Raw genomic sequence first — 22,124 nt, 5'->3', positions numbered from 1 at the left:
CCCCTTTGGAGGTGCTGCTGGGCACTGTCTTTCTCCACCTGGGGAGATGGGTCCAGCTTGTCAGTGAGTGCAGGCCCCGGCCACGCGGCCACGCCCGGGGCGGGGGCCCCTCCATCCAGCGCTCGTGGAGGAAGTCAACAGGGATGTGGAGCAAAACCTGAGCCAGAAAACAGGCCGCTCTCGGGAGCCTGGCTGCCTGAAGCCCCGAAAATGACGCCTCTGTGGGCACTTCGTAATGGCCTCTGCAGCCCCTGCTTTTCCACCAAGAAGACGCTGGCAGAGGAAAATGAGCAACGTTCCAGGGTCTTGCCTCCGGCAGGGGAGGAATCTACATCTTTTATGGTTTCCGACACAAGTGCTAGTCTGCTGTTAGGCTAAAAATTTCAGCATCTGAAAAGTTCCAAGCTAATTTTCACGGGGGTTGGGGGGAGGGGGGCGGGAATTAGACATGAAAGGGGCTTTTAAAACCCGGAGGATCTTGGGTTTAAAAACTTGGTTGCCAGGGAAACTCTTTCTCCGATACTTCCTCGCCACCACGTTATAAATGAAAGCCCTTAACTGAAGGGTAATTAAGGTGATTGGTGGTACTGATGCAGACAGAGGATGTGGCAAGGCAGCTGGGGAGAAGGGGCCCCCAACATTTTAGGGCACCCCCCCTTGGCCCTGGGGAAGCTGGACCCATTAGCAGCCTGGGGGCTTGAAGGCACCTCTGGAAGAGAATGCAAGCCAGTGAACAGCTGCAAGCCGTGTTCTGTGAAAGGCCAAGCAAGCGATTGCTGAAAGGAAATCTGAAATGTCACGCCGCTCCCCTGTTGGCATCGAATAGGTGAAAAGCTTCATGAGTCAGTTAATGAGCAGACTGTGAGGGCGGCAGTGTTCTGGCCCCTGTGGCTGTGCCCGTGGGGGTGGTGCCAGGCAGGGGCTGGAGTAATTGTCATCTCCGCCTTCCACACGGAGGCAATTTAGGTTTTCGTTTGTGGTCCAGCCATCCAGCAACTCATCTGCCCATTCGTCCCTCTCTCCATCTGTTCATTCATCTAATTGTCCATCGGAACATCCATCCACCCATCAAGCCAGCCAGCCACCTGTGTATTTATTCACCTACCTGTCCATCTATCTGTCTACCTGTCCATCCACTTTCTGTTCACCTAGGCCTCCCTCACCACCACACACACACACACACACACACACACACACACACACACACACACCCCACACACAGAGCTGGATGGATAAATGCATGGATATATGGATGGATGGATGGATGGATGGATGGATGGATGCAAGGCTGGATAGTGAATAAGTGCATACCCACTCTCCTATCCATGTACCTCCATTTACCTATCTAGGGATCCAATTGCTTATACATTCACCCATCCATTCATCCATCCATCCACCCATCCACCCATCCATCCAACTCACCCATCCATCCACCCATCCACCCATCCACCCATCCATCCATCCATCCATCCATCCACCCATCCATCCATCCATACATCCACCCATCCATTCATCTCACCCATCCACCCATCCACCCATCCATCCATCCATCCATCCATCCGTCTCACCCATTGATCCACCTATCCACCCATCCACCCATCCATCCATCCATCCATCCACCCATCCATCCATCCACCCATCCATCCATCCATCCATCCATCCATCCACCCACCCTCCCACCCATCCATCCATCCATCCATCCATCCACCCATCCACCCATCCATCCACCCATCCACCCATCCATCCATCCACCCATCCACCCATCCATCCATCCATCCACCCATCCATCCATCCATCTGTCCATCCATCCACCCATCCATCCATCCATCCATCCATCCACCCATCCATCCATCCACCCATCCATCCATCCATCCATCCATCCATCCATCCATCCACCCATCCATCCACCCATCCACCCATCCATCCATCCACCCATCCACCCATCCATCCATCCATCCACCCATCCATCCATCCACCCATCCATCCATCTCACCCATCCATCCATCCATCCTCTCATCCACCCACCCATCTAGTTAGTAAACATTTACCGAGCACTCGTGGTCCAATAACAAGAGCCTCTCCTTCCTGAGCGTTTACAGCGTGCTGGGCACTTGCCAGGCAGGAATCCTTCCTTTAGCTCCTCCACTCAGTGCTGAGGCTTGGGAGTTATCATTATCCCCATTCTATAGATGAGGCACTAGAAGAGTTCTTATGGCCAGCAAGGGTGGCAGTTGGATTTTAACTCTTCTCTCCACCCTGGGAGCAAATCCCCAGAGAGGGGGCTGTGGGTTTGGCGTCAGCCAGCCGCCAGTGTTTCAGCCCTAACAGCAAGGCTTGAAGGAGGATAGGGACAGAGAGGGTGAAGGCATCAGGAGAAAAACCGCATCCAAAGCTCCAGGGCCCAGAGGCTCTCAGGGCCCCGGGTCCAGCTGTCCTGACTCTGACCCCTTGCCCAGGGGGTGGGCATACACACACTTGCCCCCGATTTCTGGCCATTTCCCTTCCCGCAGGGTCAATACTGCCAGCGTGGTCAGGCAGCTGGTGCCAAGGTGAAGAGTCCAGGGGTCAGAAACCTTAGCAGTTGAGGCCAAGCCCCCCGGGAAGTGTTCCCAGAAGCTGAGACCTTTCGCCCAGTGAGCTCTGCTCCCTTTCATGGAATGCCCAGTAGGCAACCTGGTACCCTCAGCTTTGGCCTCTGCCTCCCCTTTTCCCTCCTTCCCTCCTTCCAAGGTACTCCGTACCCAGAAACAGGTTGGTGGTTGGTGGACTCCTCGACGGCCTGACTCCTGACACACGGGGAGGGGCGTTCTGGTCCAGAGCAGAGGAGGGGGGAGGGGAGGGCACGCACGTCGAGCGGCCCCCCAGCCCAGCACTGTACTGGGGGCTCCCGGTGTCTCTTAGTTAACCCGCTGCCACCTCGATGTGGGACTAGACAGAAGCCCGGAGAACCCAAGCCTTGGACAGGCCCCAGGAGGGCACTGGAAGGGCTGGCGGTCTTCTGCGGGCAGCAGGTCACGGTCCCCAGAGAGGTGGCCTCGTCGCAGAGACTGCCGGGCGCTGGCGTTTGGGGAGGGGCGCCCGCAGTGTGTCCTCGGGCACAGGTATCACGAGCTTTTTGTGATCCAAAGGGAAACGAGTATTTGCTGAGTGACCCACTGAGGAGCGGGGCACCCAGCCCGTTGCCCCGCACGCTGCCAGGTGCCGGGGGGGCGGCGAGCGGACCCTCCCTTGGGCTCGCGTGGGTCAGGGGACGCGCTGGCCCCAGGTGGCTTCTCCGAGCCCCCAGCCAACCCTCTGAGGGAGCCGTGACCCCAATGTCCAGCTTTTGGGGGTGGGGGGCTGGTGCCAGGCCACGTACCGAGGCCACCGGATGCAGGGGGGCAGAGCGGCTTCGGACCCTGATGTGTCTGGGTTGGGGGCGCCGGGCCCACCACCCTGACTCGCAGCCGTCTGAGGAGCAGGATGGAGCCCGGCACGGGTTTCCCCCAGTGCTTTCGCTGACGTCACTAATGTCTTACTGGTTGGCGAAGGTTCGCTCGAGCCCGTCAACATTCGCGGAGTGTTATCCCCTTGGCGGGTGCTGGGGGTCCCGGGAGAGCCAGACTGGCTAAGGCTTTGGGTAGCAGCTTCAAGGCCAGGGCTCCCGCCCAGGAGCCAGCTCTGCAAACACGTGGGGGCTGCTTCCTGAACCAGGGCTAAGCCCGTGACCTTCGCTCCCTCCTGGATAAAAATCATCGCATCTACTCCCTATGTATGGACAGGGGCCGGGTGTCCCACCTGGAGTCCCCCGAAAGTCCTGGAGGGAAACACTCCCTTGATTCCCACTCTGCTTATGAGAAAACCGAGGGGAGTTTGCTGTGAGGACCACCGCCTCTCCCGCTCTGTGAGCATCTCCAAGTCAAATAATAGCAAGCATCCTGCACTCCCTGGAGCTCGCCTCAGCCTGTCGGCCCCTCCCAGGTGAGCAGACAGAGGTGACGCCCAGCCCCTGTCCGTCTCTGCAGGTGGGGAAACTGAGGCTTGGAGCTGCGGTGGGGCTGCGGGGAGGGCCCCCGAGTTTCCCTGCCTCGCTGCAGACAGGCTGAGAGAGTCATCCAAGGTCGCCGAGCCGCCGCGCCAAGAAGGCAGCAGCGTTTTGACTTCTGGTCAGGCCCCTCTCTCATCACGATGCGCTGCGCGCAAGCGCGCGCGGGGAGGGAGGCGTGAGGGCCTCCGGGGGCCTCTTTAATTCATGAGTTACTGGCAGAAGCACAATCTCCGGGGAAGATTGATGACCGGCTGCAGGTATCGGTGGGCGGATTCATAAAGCTGTCGGCGGCGGCGGGCCGTAAATCAGATGAATATTCAAGATTCCGCCTCGGGAGCAATTCTCAGGCTCTGGCAATAACACGACGGAAGCAGGAAGGCAGGCGCGGTGGCCTCAGGAGCCCTCGGCGCCGGAATGAGGCACTTTCCACCTGCACAGAAGTTCTGCTTCTGTCTGGGAAACTTGGGCGGCTTGAAAGAGAGAGGAGGGGGCTCGTGGACCCCCAACCCAGCTGCAGACCCCGTTTCATGGATACTTGCCACTCGAGCATGTTTTCCATGCAGCAAAACCCACAGTCTTAAGTCGGAAGTGGGATGAGTTTGGACCCCTGGGTGTAACCGCCACCCGGATCAAGATCTAGAACATTCCATCTCCACCCCCAAAAGTTCTCTAGCGCCCTTTCCTATTAATCCCCACCTCCCCAAGCCCCGGGGAACCGCCGATCCTTCTATCACTAGAGACGGGGTTTGCCTTATCCGAGGTAGACAGAGGCCGGGGTGGACCTGGGTTCATCCTCTGTGTGCTGTCTTGTGTTCTGCCTGCGAAGGATAAGGCTGCTGTGAACGCCTGACCTGGTCTTTCCGGGCACTTTCTCTTGGGGAGAGCGGATGCACAGTTAACTTTCTAAGGAGCCATTAGGCAGACTTCCAAGTGGACGGGCGGTCTGAGCGCTGCCTCGGTGCCTCGTTGCCCCGGCCAGCACTCGGTGTGGTCTGCCATTTCTCTCACCTCCCCTAGATGTGTGGTGGCATCTGGCGTGGGACTCCCCTTTGTTTAATCCACAAAGTCTCTGCTGGTCCTACAGGAGGGCAGCATCTCAGGCCACCGTCCCACCTGTTACACAGGTCCAGTCCTACCCCAGGGCCTTTGCACTGGCCGCTCCCTCTCTGCCTGGAGAATGTTAGGGACGAGGGGCCTCCCTTGGAGATGTCCGTGTTTTCTCCTCTCTCACCCCTGCATCCTCTGTAGCTGCCCCATCCTGGGGTCCCACAGGCTCACTCGGGGTGGGGATGGGGGGGCAGCCCTGAGGGAGCAGAGGCTGCAGAGAGGCCCCTGCCGCCCTCCCATCTGCCAGCCCCATCCGTCAGTAAACATGTGTCCAGGGAGAAGTCGCCACGTCTTCTGCAGCAAGGAGCTTGCTAGCTGCGGGCGAGGTCACTGCGGCTGGTGCCATCATGAACAAGCCCCCATCTGACAGACCAGGAAACTGAGGTCTCCATGGTGCCCACGCCCCCTCTGTCTCTAGCCCATGGAATCTGTCTGTCCTTGGGGAGGAGACCTGAGCAGTCTGGGATGGCTTTGGGCAGAGACTAGACTTGATGAGATGCCTCCCCCTTGAGATTCACGGCCTCCCAGTAGGGCAGAAGGAAAGTCTCACCTTTTCTCTCCGGAGGACATTTCCCCACCTCCCAATTCTCATGAGATGAACTTCTCTCCTAACTCTGGGCTCTATTGCTTCATTGGTAACAGCCAGCACCATAGGTGAATGTTCCATGGATTGGGAGCCTTTACGTGTTAATGCCTGAAAGACCTCCTCCACCCCCAGGCTCGCCCCCACATGTCTGGGGCCCCCCTGGTCACCCTGGTATAAGGCCAGCTCCCAGGACTCATCAACACCCCGGATGAGAGCCTCCAGGAGTGGGGCAACTCAAAGCAAGCTCTGTCCACAGAAACTGCCCCGCCCCAGTTAGCTCTGTCTTGTCTCCCAGAGCTGAGAACACTAACAGCCCTAGTCCTTCAAGAAAGGGAACTGGGCCGTCCCTGGCCGTCCCGTGGTTAAGACTGTGCGCTTCCAATGCAGAGGGCACGGCTTCCATCCCTGGTTGGGAAAGTTCCGCACGTTTTGCGGTGTGTCCAAAACAAATAAACAAACACCGCCCCCCCCCAAAAAAAAAAGAAAAGAAAAGAAAAGAAAGAAAGGAAACTGTCCCCAGGTTATCTCTGGAGGATCTGCAGCAGCTGTGATTTCTATCTACCGTTATCGGTGCCATCCATCAACCCCTCAAATCAACTCCCCGGAAGGGCAGTCACCCCAGATTTCCCCCGTGGAGATGAAGGTTTCTTGTCCTAGACTCTCAAGGTCCGAGACGGAGCCTCAGAGGCACAGTCACGTCTGCTGGCAGACATGTGCGTCATGGAAAACTTGGAGGCTGCCGCCCCGATTCGGCCGCCCCTGCTGCAGCGCGTCAAGTCCCTGAACGCTTGAAAAACAACATAATGTATTCCTGTCGGCAGCTCTGAGCAAAAGCTCATTTCGTGTCTTGTGTTTCCATTTCCTGAGGATTAATAAGTGTGGAGGGGGACTCGGGCTTCGTGCCGAATATTTATTTAGTCAATATACACATCAATTTAGCAAATTAGAGATTGCAAGCCATTTCTAAGCAATGCTGTAAAAATAATAGCTGTACTTTAAACTTGTAATGGATTTTGGTGTGTATGGGGGTGGCGACTACGTGCCTGGCACTTTATAAGCACGAAGTTGAGCTCTCCTTAAACTTCCGTGAATAGCGGAGTCATCGTGGGCGTTTGTAAGAAAGCAGACGTCTGAACCCCATTGTCTGGGGGACAAGGAAGGGGTCTGGGGTGGGGATTCTGAAACGCATTTGGAGAAGACAGAGAGCGGGCTTTGGGTGAAGTGACCCTGCGTTTAGACCCTGACTCTGCTCCTTCCGGCTGGGCGACCGCAGAGGGCGGGGTTTCTCAGGCTCGGCACTGTTGACTTTTGGGGTGGGTGATTCTCTGTCCTGGGGACTATTCTGGGCATTGCAGGATGTTTCTGGCAGCATCCCTGGCCTCCATCCACTGGATGCCATTCGCAGCAGCCCCCTCCCCCATTGTGACCATCAGAAGCGTCTCCAGACATTGACACATGTCCCCTGGGGTGCAAAATCCACCCTCCCACCCAGCTGAGAACTACTGGTCTAGAGCCAGGTTCTTCAGTCTCTGTGAGCCTCCATTTCTTCATGGAGACCCCCATTGTGTGAGCAAGACTCCACCCCACAAACCAGTGAGAGAGCGGCTACTGTTCACTTTGCAGAGGAGAGAAAACGGGCTCAGAGAGGTCCTGGGACTTGCCCAGGGGTGCACAGCGGGCACGTGGCCGAGCAGAGGCATGTAAAGCCATCTCCTGCTTCTTGGGATGGTCAGTAGCTCCATCCAAATGTCTCCTGCCCAGAAAGGCTCACTCTGTGTCCCTCCGCTCGGGCAGGTTTTCACCCCCTCTCTCCCCATTCTCCTCATAGGGCTTTGCCCATAGCCACCAGTTCATGTGCGTGTTGACCTGATTCTCTTCTGTCCCCCTGCTCTGGAATGTGGGTCCCATCAGTCAGCAAGCAGGGCTTTCTTCATGTCGTCCCCTGCTGTTTCATCAACACATACTAGACGAATCAAAGAATAACAGAATGGCAGAACTGCTGGTCACTTGCTTGGGCAACCAAGTGCTGGCCAATGAGTTATAAGCAGAAGTCTTATGTGTGGCATTCTGGGAGGTGTTTGTATTAGGAGCGAGCAAGATCTTCCTCACCTCTTTCTTTTAACTGATGGCTAGAATGCAGACATGATGGCTGGAGCACAAGCAGCCATCTTGGACTATGAAGTAGAAGCTCTGTGTTGAGGATGGAGGGGCAACAAGGCAGAAAGAACCTGGGCTCTGTTGACTTCTGCAAGGTACCTTACCTGCTGCAGACGTTCTTCCTCTGAGCTCCTTCTGCGTGAGGGTAAATAACCTGTTGCATTTAAGTTACTCTTACCTTGGTTTCTTTGTTCTATGTACCACACTGAATCCTAACCCACGCTCGGGCTTTTGGGAGCGCCTAGGATGGAGGAGGAAGCAGATGTCGTTCATTCTGTCCAGGTTGTCCAGGTTGTTCTCAGATCTATGGGGCTCATGAGTCCCTTCTGCTAGAGGGAGTCCCACCTACACTGTCAAGGTCAGTGCTCCCAGCTGCCAAGGTGAGAGGGGTCTTCACAAGAGAAGTGAAGCACAGGGGCCAGAAGGAAGATGCGAGAGTGAGGAACGGGCTGGGATTCAAGCCCGGCAGTGCCAGCTCAGGAACCCATGTTCCTTAGGTGACAGTGCCGGTTTTCTGACTCTCGGCCAAGTACTTCTAGTCATTTGTTCATTCATTCACTTGTTCAGTGAAGGCCATTCTGTGTTTGCTAGAGTCTGGGGACAGGATGGTAAACACCACTGCTTCTGGAATCCAGCGTGAAATAGACTAGTTGGGGGAGACAGATTGTGAACCAGTGAGCAGGGAACTGGACGAGGAGATTCTGGAGTGGTGCTAGGCTGGGAGCGAAAGGGGAGGAGGAACTGAGAGGGACCAGGGGGGCTGGCTTTACAGGAGAGATAGGAAAGCGCTCCCCGAGCAGGGATGGTGTTGACACACGAGGCAGTGGGAAGAGAGAGGCCTGGGAGAGCTGGGAGTGATGCTCTGGGCAGAGGACACAGCCAGCGCGAGGGCTCTCGGACTGGGAGGGCCAGGGGAGCAGGAAACCGGCCAGGGGGCTGGCAGGGGCCAGCCGGCCTTGAAGGCGATTCGGATGGGGCTCAGGTCATGGGGGGAGTTAGGAAAGGAGCTCGAAGTCCACCAGCTCTTCCCCAGTGCTCCGCCTGCCTTGCTGGTATTTTCGGGAGGTCCCCATGTGCCCCTGGTTCTCTCCCAGTGGTGACCATGACTCACTGGGAGGGGGGCTTTCTGGGACCACTGGAGTTGCTCTTCCAGCTGTGGGGCAGGCCGCCCACCCTGCCTCACACCCGCACTGGGGGCAGCTGTCAACTCGCAGCTGCTCCCGTGGTTGGATAAGCACCCCATGTCCCTCACCTCCCAGAGGGAACAGCCTCGATCTCAAGGTTACCAATGGCGAGTCCTGCAGTGGCTCCCAGCTCTCCCCTGTAGAGCCGGGTCCAAGCTGCCCACGGGGATACCCCACCCTGTCCAGGCCCCTACACTGCCTGCCTCCTGCTTCTGGGTGTCCCTTCCCCACCCCTCCCTCGGGGCTTCTGGGATCACTCTCATCCTCGTCTCCAGTCTGCCCTCGGGAGAACCCGACCCAGACACAGTATTAGCTCATTCAGTCCTCACAACAACCCTGGAAAGAAGATACTGTTATTGCTTCCATTTTGCAGAGAAGAAAACTGAACCGAAGCACAGAGAAGTTAAGTCGTTTGATCAAGGACACACAGGAAGCGGCAGAGCCAAGGCTTGAAACCAGACAGTCTGTGTGTTAACACCCTACCTACCCTGTGGCATAGTTGACGTGTGGTTCTGATTTTGGTTTGAAGGCAGGATAAGGCCCTGAGCCGACCACCGTTCTCCTCCTGGGGTCTCTCTGCACCCGCAGCAGCAGCAGTGGCCCTCGGGAACTCATTACCAAGGCTGGCTTGGGAGCCCCACTCCTGATCTGCTGAATCAGAAACTCAGGGTGGGCCCGGGACCTCCCCCCAGCAGACTCTGGCCCACACTCACTCACGTTTGAGAACCACCAGCGTAGACGGTGGTGTAGATGTGGCCTGACACACAGTTTGAAAAGTTTCCTCTGGCTGCCATGTGGAGAGAGGTGGGAAGCAGCAGAGAGGTTTCCGTCCTAGGGAGGGGAGTCTTCAGGGGAGAGGAGGGTGGAAAGAACGTGTCAGAGTCAGGCTGCATTTAGGGTTGAGCCACAGACCTGGAGGTGGATGGGCTGGTGGGGGGCGCGGGCAAGAAGAGCCAAGGATGCCCCCTAGGTTTCTGGCTTCAGCTAGGGAGTGGGCATAGGTGCCAGGCTGGAGAACACTGGGGGTGAACCCGGCTGTGCCCCACTCAGGAAAGAAAGAAATCAATAGCTGTGTTCCACAATTGCATTCAAAGCTTTAAAAGAATGGTCGTTGGGCTTCCCTGGTGGCGCAGCGGTTGAGAGTCCGCCTGCCGATGCGGGGGACGCGGGTTCGTGCCCCGGTCCGGGAAGATCCCACGTGCTGCGGAGCGGCTGGGCCCGTGAGCCATGGCTGCTGAGCCTGCGCGACCAGAGCCTGTGCTCCGCGACGGGCGAGGCCTCAGCAGTGAGAGGCCCGCGTACCGCAAAAAATGTGAATAAATAAATAAATAATAAAAGAATGGTTGTCCAGCCAAACCTGGAGCCCTCCAAGGATGGCCACACCCTGGCAGTACTAAGGTATGAAGGGGGCTTCGGCTGGGACACCAGTGGGCTCACCGTGAATTTCCACGTCGGAGAACAGAGCCATCCCCACACCAGAACCAACTTAAAAACCAGATGATCACTTTTAAAAAGCATTGAAAAATAATTCTGTTGCTTGCACGTGGTATTTGGATGCTCAGCAAAACGATGTTTGATATGGTCCAAGGACGCTTGTGGAAGATGGAGAGGTGGGCAGAAAGGAACGTGTTTAGGACTCACAGAAATCTGCAGTGCAGTGCAGAGCTGTCAGGGCAGACCGAGGCAGAGGAAGGAGAATAGGTGGGAAAGATCGTGTTTGGAGACCAGCTGGCCAGCCGGCTCCCTGAGCTCAGGAGAAGATGCCCGGCGACGGGCCGGGGAGGGACATACGGGTTCACTGAACGTAGGAGCCCAGGAATGGCAAGTAGAGAATGAAAGCAGGTGCTTATCTCTGGAAGAGGCTTTGCTTGTGTGTAATCTGATCCAACACATATTAATTGAGCACCCACCATGTGCAGGAACTTTGCACATGTGAAGACACAGTGGAGAACCAGACAGATGCGGCCCTGTCCCCGTGGAGCACATGCTCTGGTGGGGCGGCCCGGGGGGTCATCGTACAAGGTCACCGTTGAGAAATGACTCCCTGGGAGCAGGCTGAGGGCGCATCAGGGGCCTCTTCTGTCCTCTAGGGCAGCTGGGGTGCATCGCAAGCAAAGGGGACTGAACGGTCCACCTTGTGGTTTCTTCTGGAAGGGGGAGACGCACCTTCTTGCTGCCATAGGGAACCTGTTTGTCTCCCATCTTTCTCCATCCGGAAGGAGGCTTCTCAGTTTGGGACTGACTCTTGGACGGACAGAGGACAGAAGGCCCCCAGGCCACCTCCCCCTTGGATGTGCTCCTGCCTGTGCCCTGTGTTCAGAGTGTAGAAGGTGACAGTCAGGATTTAACCTCCATTTCTGGCCCGAGCAGTTCTGCTCCAGCCCCAGTGTGCACCGCTGAACACGAGGCCTTTGGAGCACGGCTGCCCACCTCCTTAGAAGGAGCTGTAGGGGCGCTTCTGTGGTCCAAGCACATCTTTGGAAAAGAGGTTTCATCCCCAGACCAGTTAGTCTGTCCTGAGATTTCTTGCAATCACAAACACGCTCTCTCTGAGAGGGCTCTAATAAATATGAATTTCTCCAATTGGTCACGTTTCCACGGATGTTCCAGCACTCAGGCAGCCGGGGCTCAGAGACGCTTCTAGACTCGCTCGCTCCTTAATTGGTTTCTAACTTAATCCTTAATCCTGCAGCATTTTCGCGCCTGGTGTCCCTTCTTCATGCTGTGCACTGGGGCATATACACAAAGCCACAGACTCATGCAATTTAGGACGGGAAGGGACCTTTAACGAATAACCAGCACATGGAGGGCGCTGTGAGCCAGACACTGTGCTAAATGCTTGACCTGGTCTTAAGTCATTTACCCACCCACCCTCATTGTCAAACTGCTGCCTTAGGGAACTGTCTGGTTCACCCTCCGACCCAGGCAAGCCACCTCAGGACCACAGACAACAGGACGCACATCCCAGCTTGGTTTCTTCCAGGGATGGGGAACTCCCTCCCCTCTCCCAAGCAGCTGCAGAATAGCTATGCCCAACAGCCTGCAGCCACGAGCCCCCTCTGGGTCCTCAAGGACTTCGAGTCTAGGTCCCAGAAAACACTCCAGTGATTAAAAACAACCCTTAAGGAGCCCAGATGTTCCTCCTTATATCCTGCTATCCTGATGTGGGTGGCTCCGCCCTTGCTTACCTAAGCCGGTGCCTGAAACAGACCTGGTCTTCCAAGGAAGCTTCTGGGGTTTAGCCTGCAGCATCCCTGGTGTCACTCCACATTCCGCAGGGAGTAAGAAGCAGCAAGAAGGGGAGAATGGCACCTAGCCTGGTGGGCTTGGACCCTTGGGCTGGCTCCACGGAAGCTGGCATATCCTGGGGGGGGGGTGCCAGGGTTGGGGAGCAGTTAAGTGAAGCGTATGGTTCCACCTTGGGAACAGTGACAAAGCCGCCCATGCTCGGCACTCCCTGTGTGCCAGGAGTGTTCCAGCCTCTTAGAAGGACTAACCCACGTGCTCTTCTTAGCAGCCCGGGGAGGTGTGTTCCCCACACCTGAACTCACGGGGCCTGGTACCTTCTAAGTGCGTGAGAAGTGCGGGCTGCTATTAGTCCCATTTAACAGATGAGGACACTGAGGCCAGAAAGCATAAGTGATTTATGATCAATCCTCCCGAGCCCTGGGCTGAACCCTGGATATTCACCCTGGACACTAACCCAGACATTTCAAGGAATCAGGTCAAGGACATGAATGATGAAAATGAGGATGATTCTGGGGGCCGGGCCCAGAGGTGCTTTCTGAGCAACCCCCATTAAGAAGGGCTATCATTGTCCTCATTACGGATGGGGACACTATGACCAGGGAGACTAGACCTGCCTGAGGCCACACAGGGAGGCAGGATTTGAACTCAAGTCTCTCAAGGAGCAGAGCTCCAGTAATTAACAACCACACAGTACTCCCCTACCGCTTCCTCCTCATGGGCAGCAAAGGCTGGCTCCACCCTAAGTCAGCACGCTTTACACTGACACCCTGTGACATGCCTGGAGGTGGCTGTAGTGCAGGCAGCATCTGCAGGAGGGGCAGGGCTGCCGGGGGTGGCCTGGGGAGTCATGGACTCAAATCCTGCAAGGCTGCTCTCTAGCTGTGTGACCCGCGGTCAGTGGCCTACCCACTCTGAGCTCGGCTCTCTGAGTTGGATTATTGTGCCCATTTTGCAGAGAACAAAACCATGGCCCAGCTGGGGTTGAGCCCAGCCAGCGAGGCTCCCAGTCGGCCCTGGCTCCTCCCCACCACCCTGTCCTACCCCTGGGGCTGTTGGGACGAGGAATTGGGGCAACTCTCACTCCGCTCCTTGCCCAGCTTGGCGCACGCAGGCCCGGTCCATCCCGACCCTGCACGGCTGCGTTCTGGGCTGGGGCTGTGGCCCTGCGGGGGAGAGCTGCATCTCAGAGGAGGGCTGCCCAGGGCAGAGGGCTGGACTCGGGGAGCTGCCCTGCATGAGTCCCCGGCCGGCCTGCGGGGGCCGTGGGCTCAGAGTGGGCGAGTGAGCAGCCCCTCCCCAGGAATGCCTCCAAGTTCAAAACCAGTCAAGGAGCAAACCAGGACAGAGCTGCTTCGTGCACTTGAGGTCACCGGTCCCCCTCCTCCCCCCTTGGATGCCACCAGTTCTGGGGAGTTCTGCTTTCCTGGCAGGTGGGGGAAGTCCAGCCGGTGTCCCCTGCACTGCCCCCTGACCTGCTAGGACAGGGCTTGGCAGGGCCTGGCTTTTCGTTGCCAAAGTCCTGAGCAGTGGGGGCAGTGAACCCAAACCAATGTCTCTGAGAGCTCAGGAGTTTCCAGCCAGAGATCCGGCCCGAGCCAGCTCTGTGAAGCATTCCCTGTCCATCAGAGAGCCCGCCTGGATGGATTTTCCAGGCCCCGGCACCGTGCCTGGACACGATTGTTCCAGTGGGGTGTTTTGGGGGCACCCGAGAAAGGGGGAGGTTTGGGGTCTGTGGGGAAGGCCTGAGCTTCCGTGGCTGGGGTCACACCACCTCACAGTCCTTCTAGAGCCAAGATGTGGTGGGTTGAGATCGGTGAGAAACGGGGGCTGGTGCGCGGGAGCCGGGCAGCCCCAGAGACACCCCCTTCCCGTCACAGCCTATAAAGAGGGGCAGGGTCTTCTTGGAGCCCTGGGGACCACTGTTTATTCACTAAACACCGACGGAGTATCTGGTGGCGTGAGACTCCAGATGCGGACATGATTATGAAAATAAAATCTTGGTAAAAGGATGGTGCGATTGCAAAGGAAATGCTCACATGTATTGAGCTTTTGCTACACATCAGGCATGGTTCTGGGCGCTCAACGTCTGCCTGGCTCACACCGGCCCCGTTGGGTGGGGAAATTATCCTTAGCTCCAGTGGCCAGTTCCCGTGAGGTGGCCCGGTGGGAGGCCCCCCCGGGGACCCACACAGATCCTGAGGGCCCGACCGAGACCCACTATGGTCAGCCGGAGGGAAGAGAGAGGGGCTCCGCCGAGAGGGGACCCGAGAGGCAGGCGGGATGTGCCCCACGAGGGCTGCGCAGGGAGCTGCCACCCCCCTCCGCACTCTGCTCTGTCTGGGAGCATCCACGGCCTCCGTCACCCCAGGCCCACGTGGGCCCAACAAAGCCCTGGGTGGGGCTGCCCCTGGAGAAAACAGCAAATGCCTTGGGCGGGACCCCTAGAAACTCATAAAGTGTGGGGTGGAGTTTATAGGACAGAGAAATAAATGTTGACTCAGGGAACAACCCAGGAAGGCTTCCTGGTGGAGTTGGAGGTTGGGTGGGACCTTAACAGTTGAGTTTAGTGGGCAGAGTTGAAGGAGGGCATCCGGGCAGAGGGCGCTGCCCAGGCAAAGCCTCGGCGGCTGGAAAGGGTGACCCTACACTGGACTAATCAGGTCTGGGGAGCACATGAGGGAGACGGTGTAGGGAGTGAAGCCTAGTGGTGAGGCCATATCTTGAAAGGCCCTGAAGGGCAGGCTAATTGTCCAGGTTTCCAGCCACACTGGACATCAGTCACATGCGGGAGTTCATTCATTCATTTATGAAATACATACACATCGTGTCCCTACTCGAAAGCCAGATATAGTTCTTGAAACTGAGGGAACAGCAGACAGACTGAAGACGAGATCTCTGCCCTGGTGGGGTGAAAGTGTTGTCCAGGGAGAGAGACTGAAATGGAAGGAACAGGGAAGTAAAATGATGGCCGATTACTCTAGGTGCTGAAATGGAAATTGCTCAGTGGGTGTGACAGAGAGGGCCTGGGTGACAGGGAGGGGGCCTCTCTGAAAGGGGGACCCTCTAAGACCTGGAAGATGAGCCAGCCAGAAGAGACAGAGAAAGGAAACCAGAGGGAGTGTGTGTGCAAAGTCCCTGAGGCAGGAGGATTGCAGTAAATTCGAGGCTGGTGAGACTGGGGCTAGGGAGGGAGACAGGAGGACGTCAGGAGATGAAGCCAAGGGGCGGGCAGGTCCAGGTCTGTCCTCCACCCCAGGTTGGGAGGGATTCTGAGCAGTGAGCTCACCACAGAGGGTTTTCAGCAGAGAAGAGTCTGATGAGATTTCCATGAAATGCAGATTCCGGGGCCCCACCCAGCCCTGCTGGCCTGAATTTGCATAGATGGGGGACTGGGAGGCTACCTGTGCAGACACATGGACTTTGCTGGACCATAGAATGTCACGTGGTAGGAGGGGATGGTGAGCCGGAGACAGAGACACAGAGAGAGAGAGGAAATCAGACAGAAGGATGCAGAGAGAGACAGGCAGAGAGAGACAAGAGCTCTTAGGGCTCTAGGCGCATATAGGATATGACACCCACAAGAATGAGGGGGTCGGAGAGGGCTGGGAAGGGGCCAGAGCAGATGGGGCCCCCTGCAGGAACTGAACACAAAGGCACCCGAGGGTCACCTTGAGGACACACACCTCTGGGCCAATGGGATAGAAGTACAGGGTTGACACCCTTGCTCTGCAGCGGAACTGCCCAACTTGGGGGTGGCGGGCCCACAGAGATGAGGTGGGGATCTTAGAGTCTGAGCTCTGGACCTCAGGAACCAGTCCGCACCCTAGGCGTCCCGGCTTAGTTGAGGCAAAGAAGTGGATCCCATGACCCCCTGTCTCACTGCCCAGTTAATTCCAAACTTGGGCTCATTTTGCAGAAAAAAGATCGGGGGTGCCACCTGGTGGCCAGAGCCGTGGCCATGGCCCGCGTCAGGGCCCACAGTGTCCAGGGGCCTAGGAGTCTCTATGACAGATGTTTGTAGTAACGCAATTAGTGCACGTGCCCTGCAGGTAAAGTCAAAGACCCAGACAAAGTCAAAAGAAACTGACCACCTGGGATCTCAGCCAGAGAGAGCCTTTCTTAACATGTACACTGACTTCCTTCAATCTCGTTTCCATGCATCCTGACATTTTTTAACCCAAAAAGCACATCACACCCCACACAGAGCTCTGGGACCTGCTGGGATTGTCCCTATGCACCACTACATGCTGGATCTCTTTCCGTGTTGCTGAAGGTTCTTTCGCAACATAACTTGAGCAGCTGCACGTGCCCTCTGGGTGTGGCCAGGGGGTGACTCAGGCTGGCTGAGCACTGTAGGTTGGATTTATTGGAGCAAAGTGAGTTTTCCAGAGTTTGGTGTTGTCGTTGCTTCCCTTGAGGAAGATTGAAACTTCAAAGCCCTCGGCTCTGTGATGAGAAGGGGGTTTTGACAAATCCACATTCGGCTACAAACCTCCTGGCTCTGGGGACCAGGCCCACCCAGCCTCCCAGCATCTCCCCGAGTTACCTCACGACCCACCCCAGGCTCCTCGCAGAGCTGGAGGGTCCTGGTGCACAATGGGACCGGTCTGGGCCAGTCAGACCTGGATTTGATCTTGCTTTCCCGGGCCTCAGTTTCCTCATCTGTGCAATGGGCAAAATCTCAGTTTGTCCATTTCATAGAGCTGTTGTGAGGGTTAAACAGCCTTCGTGTGTGTGTGGAGGGACAGTTCCTAGGCCTGTGGTCAAATGTAGATTCACGGGCTGTGGGTCGGGCAAACTCTGGGACGGCCCGGCCTGTCCTCCTCCTCTGCGGAGGGATCGGATACCTCCTACCCCTGAGTGACAGATGTCATTAAGTCACAGCAGGTTAGACCCACTGTTTGCTGTCACCGTGGCCATGACCTTGTGGGGAACCGTGAGTACAGGGATGACAGCAGCCACTTCCACGGATGTCCACGGAACGCTCCCTGTGTGCTAGGCGCTGCCACGGATTCTGTTACCCCCCGCTTTGCAGATGGGGAACCGAGGCTCAGGGACACTGCACAACAGTTTGGGGCCAAGCCTCTGGTAAGAGTCTGAGGCCTGACGGGGCCCAGGCCTGGCTACCCCTCGCCGGGCAGGGGGCGGGGGTGCTGCCCGGTGGCCCCGAGGTGTGACGTGTGTGTGTGTGTGTGACATGTGTGTGAGTGAGGTGTGTGTGTGAGTGGTGTGTGTGTGATGGTGGGAGGGGGCTTCCCGGTCAGGAGGTCTCCCTCTGTCCTGGACACTGAGCTGTGTGTGCACTGGGGGGTCAGGCTGCCGAGGTCACAGCCCAGAGGGTGAAGCTGCTGCCTGCTGGGCCTGAGCAGGGCTCACTAGGGGCGGTTCAGCTTCTGACCATCCTATCCAAAGTGACGTCGATTGAAACTAGGGAGTCAGAGAGGGACGATAGGGTCTGGGGGGGAGCAACGTGGCAGGGGGGTGGCCTTTGAGATGTGGGCAGCTTGGGGGGCCGTGTGGAAGGGCACAGTTACCAGCAGAACTGCCACAGGGACTCCTGGTTCCGATGAGCCAGACACTGACTTCATCCTGCAAACCATCTTGAGAGGGAGGAGCTATGATTTTCCCATTTTACACGCGTGGAAACTGAGGCACAGGCAGACTAGCTACCCGCCCAAGGTCACACAGCAGGAAATGGTGGGACTGAACTTCGAATTGGGGTGGCCCTGAGCTTGCTCCCTTCAGCCCTACACTGTCGCATCCACCTGCGTGGTGGGCCTGCGTGAGGACAGGGGACCGGACTGCGCTCGGATGGGGTCCTGCTCCACTCACCAACGGGGGCCCCCAACCCCATACGCCCTCCCAGACCAAGGCATTGCCCAAACAGGATGTGGACCTTCCACGCATGAAGGTTTTCTTTTACATCCAAAGGGGTTATCTTATCCCACTTTGTCCCCTGGATTCAATCCCGGCTGTATGACCTTAGGCAAGTAGCTTAACCTCTCTGTGCCTTGGTATTTTCACCACGTGAAAGGGGTTGAGAATCCCTTTCTTCACAGGCTGGATGGAAGGATGAAGCGACTTAGTACAAGTGGGAATTCCACAAACATCAGGACTCAGGGCTGCAATGCTGCAGGCAAGGTCCCTGGGACTCCTGCAGGAGCTGGTCTGGGGTCTTCCGGGGGTGGGTCCCAGCTTACAGGGGGTGTTCCTCTTGAGGGAAGAAAATCAGCTCTTGTGGGCACTGGGTTTCTGACTTTGGGGTGCTGGCATCCGTGGGAAGGGAGGGCACTTGACCAGGGGTCTGTGGACAGGCTTAGGGTGCAGTGCAGAGCCCCAGAACCCTAGGGGAAATGCCGTAGGTCTGGCCACTTTGGTGGGAGGGAATGGTCCCATCTTGCCTGGCCCCAGACTGGGACCCTGGAAATTCACGAGCCCTGCCTGGTGAGGGGCTGTATCCAGCCAGCAGGTGGCGCTCGGACCAAAGGCGTGACAGGCTTAACGCCGAATCCTCCACTGCAGGCTCTCAGGCTGAGGTCGGCTGGGACCTGGGACCTGGCTGGGACCTGGCTTGGGGCTCCTCTCCCCACAGACGCTCTCCTGCCACAGAGACCAGTCAGAAAGTGGTGCTGGGTGGGGGGTTTCTGGGGTCCCAGCTCCGGCTGTGGTCCCTTGGTGTCCTGGGTATGTCCACCTGGAGCCAGGCAGGGACATCTCAGCCCCCAAGGGGCTCCTTGGGATCATGGAGGAGCTTTAAAAAATACTGCTGCCCGGGCCCCTCTCCCAGAGACTCATCAATCGATCTCGGCTGGACAGGGACTCAGCATCTGTTAGACGCTCTGAGGGCTGAGAATCACTGTGTGAGATACCCTCTCACCCTCCCGAGGAACTCCATGGAGAGGGTGCAGTCCTTATCTCTGCCCATCTCACAGAGGAGGAAACTGAGGCTCAGGGGTGATGGGACTTACCTGAGGTTACGCTCAGGTTACACCTAGGGCTGCAATGCTAAGCTCCACTCATTCTTTTATCTCCAGGATATTAATAATAATAACATCACCGATGCAGGCTTTCTCAACCTGGCACTGCTGACATTGGGGTCCTGACAATTCTTTGCTGTGGGGCGGTGCTGCCTAGCGGAGGGGGAGGTGGAATACAGTCCCACCCCCACCCCACAATGATGTCCAAGCCCTAATCCCCAGAAGCGACGAGTATGTCACCTTACGTAGTGAACCAGGCTTTGTGGTTGTGATTACGGATTTGAAGGGAGATTATCCTAGATCGGCGGGGTAGGCGGAGAGTAATCACAAGGGTTCTTAGAAGAGGGAGGAAAGAGGAGTGGGTGGAGGGGAGGTTGGAAGATGTGATGCTGCTCCATCTGCGGACAGAGGAAGGGTCCACGAGCTGGGAAATCAGGTGCCTCTGAAAGCTGGAAAAGGCAAGGGAGCAATTCTCCGCTCAACCTCCGGAGGAACCAGCTCTGCCCACACCTTGATTTTAGCCTGCTGAGGTCGTGTGGGACTTCTGACCTCCAGGACTGGAAGATGCTAAGTTTATGCTGTTTTAAACCACTCACATGCAGCAATTTGTTACAGCAGCAACAGGAGACTGCTTCCTCTGCCCCGTGACAACCAAGTCTCCAGACCTGCCACTTGTCCGCAGGATGGGAGGATGTGGGTAGAGTGGGCCCCAGTGGGGAACCACTGAACTACTTATTCTTTACTGAGTTCTTCCCACGTGTGGTCCAGCCTTCGGAGGCCCCCACACCGTCTAGCACTCTCACACACCTGAGCTGTGTGCCCTTAATCGCCTCCCTGGCCCATTCTGCAGATGAAAAGGCTGAGGCTCAGAGCCTTTCAATGGGCATGGGGGATGGGGGTCACACAGATAGGACAGTGAAACGGATTCCCCTTTAGAATCTTGTAGCCTCCTTCCCAGACTCTGCATCCCTGCACCCTCATGGCTCCCACCAGTGGGCGGAGCTGGGTCTGTCACCCCGAGGCGATGTCAGGCCTTTCCGGGGCTCTGCAGCCCAGGTAAGGGGCAGCCCGGCCCTCACGCCCACTGTCTGACAACCCTGATCTCTGGGCTTTGTGGCCTTTTCCCAGCTGGGCCGCTTCTCCAGCAGCTGGTGGAGACTCCGCTGAAGGAGGCAAAGGCCATAGGGTTTCAGGTTGGGGTGGGAAAGAGAAGGTGCGAGTGGGTCAAAAAACGTGGGCCAGGGGCTTCCCTGGTGGCGCGGTGGTTGAGAGTCCGCCTGCCGATTCAGGGGACGTGGGTTCGTGCCCCGGTCCGGGAGGATCCCACGTGCCGCGGAGCGACTGGGCCCGTGAGCTGTGGCCGCTGAGCCTGCGCGTCCGGAGCCTGTGCTCCGCAACGGGAGAGGCCACAACAGCGAGAGGCCCGCGTACCGCAAAAACAAACAAACAAACAAACAAATACGTGGGCCAGGCAGTGAGAGCCAGGATGCCTTCACCTCCCCCACCATGGAGGTGAGCACATTTGACTCCACATTAGCCAATCAGAGCACTCCTTTCTCCCAGATTGGTTCAAGGATCAGCATGTGATCCATGCTCAACCAATCAGAATCCTCCCTGGGACATTCTACCTGTTGTGTTTGGCTTGAGGAATTCTCTTTCTGCTGGGGTTGCTAAGCTGACAGGCTGTAAGTCTTGGGTGGCTGGCAGCCATCTGGAAAGAGTCTCTCAGAGAGATGGAGAGAAAAGGCCTGAAAATAATGCTTGAGCCCCTGGATCCAGCCATTCCTAAAGCTAGTTATCTCTTGATTTCCCAGTTGCATGAGTAAATAGATTCCCCTTTTAGGTTTCTGCCATTTGCAGCCCAAATGCTCCTGGATTTCTCCCTAGACTCTTTTTCTTGCTCTAAGCCTCTAATCTTGCCTGTCTGCTAAAGCCCCACAGGTGAGGAGTCCTGTCTAAGCTTACTCTGAGAGTAGAGAAGCTGGGATAAGAAAATAGAATTTCAGGGTGTGGAGAAAAGGGAACCCTCTTGCACTGTTGGTGGGAATGTAAATTGGTACAGCCACTATGGAGAACAGTATGGAGGTTCCTTAAGAAACTAAATATAGAGCTACCATATGATCCAGTAAACCCACTCCTGGGTATATACCTGGAGAAAACCATAATTCAAAAAGATACATGCACCCCAATGTTCATTGCAGCACTATTTACAATAGCCAGGACTTGGAAACAACTTAAATGTCCATCAACACAGGAATGGATAAAGAAGATGTGGTACATATATACAATGGAATATTACTCAGCCATTAAAAAAAAACTGAAATAATGCCATTTACAGCAACTTGGATGGATGTAGAGATTGTCATAGAGTGAAGTAAGTCAGACAGAGAAAGACAAATATCATATGATATTGCTAATATGTGGAATCTAAAAAAAGGGCACAGTGAACTTATCTACAAAACAGAAATAGAGTTACAGGCGTAGAAAACAAACTTGTGGTTTCCAGGGGATAAGAGAGGGGAATGGATAAATTGGGAGATTGGGATTGACATATACACACTACTATATGTAAAATACATAACTAATAAGGACCTACTGTACAGCACAGGGAACTGTACTCAATATTCTTTAATGGCCTATATGGGAAAAGAATCTAAAAAAGAGTGGAGATATATATGTATATATATATAAACTGTATACCTGAAACTAACACAGCATTGTAAATCAACTATACTCCAATAGAAATTTTTTAAAAAAGAAAAAGAAAATAGAATTGCATTTGTGAGCAGGTCATGGTGCTTTTGGAAAATCACTTCCAACTCATGTAGCAAATTCGT

At 56.1% G+C, this 22,124-nt stretch overlaps 1 protein-coding gene across 1 annotated transcript; it reads left to right on the top strand.

Annotated features, from left to right (window-relative positions):
• The first annotated feature begins 210 nt into the window (after window positions 1–210).
• On the top strand, window positions 211–6,512 carry LOC131741030 (guanine nucleotide exchange factor subunit RIC1-like). The gene is made up of 4 exons (XM_059037521.2): window positions 211–303; window positions 1,350–1,516; window positions 1,579–2,032; window positions 6,378–6,512. The coding sequence occupies exons 1-4, from the start codon at window positions 211–213 to the stop codon at window positions 6,510–6,512; spliced, it is 849 nt and encodes a 282-aa protein (XP_058893504.2).
• Window positions 6,513–22,124: the final 15,612 nt, after the last annotated feature.

This window comes from Kogia breviceps, chromosome 14, assembly GCF_026419965.1.
Source record: "Kogia breviceps isolate mKogBre1 chromosome 14, mKogBre1 haplotype 1, whole genome shotgun sequence".
In the NCBI taxonomy this organism is placed as follows: Eukaryota; Metazoa; Chordata; class Mammalia; order Artiodactyla; family Physeteridae; genus Kogia; species Kogia breviceps.
The sequence above is the reverse complement of the archived record's forward strand: the minus strand, read 5'-3'. Positions and strand labels throughout refer to the sequence as shown.

What these genes read in the sequence shown, in the direction of transcription:
- LOC131741030 (XM_059037521.2), top strand. Translation starts at nt 211, where the DNA reads ATGACGCCTCTGTGGGCACTTCGTAATGGCCTCTGCAGCCCCTGCTTT. An exon ending in ATCCACCCATCCATTCATCT is followed by an intron (nt 1,517 to 1,578) that starts CACCCATCCACC and finishes ACCCATTGATCC; the next exon opens with ACCTATCCACCCATCCACCC. An exon ending in CTCATCCACCCACCCATCTA is followed by an intron (nt 2,033 to 6,377) that starts GTTAGTAAACAT and finishes TTCTTGTCCTAG; the next exon opens with ACTCTCAAGGTCCGAGACGG.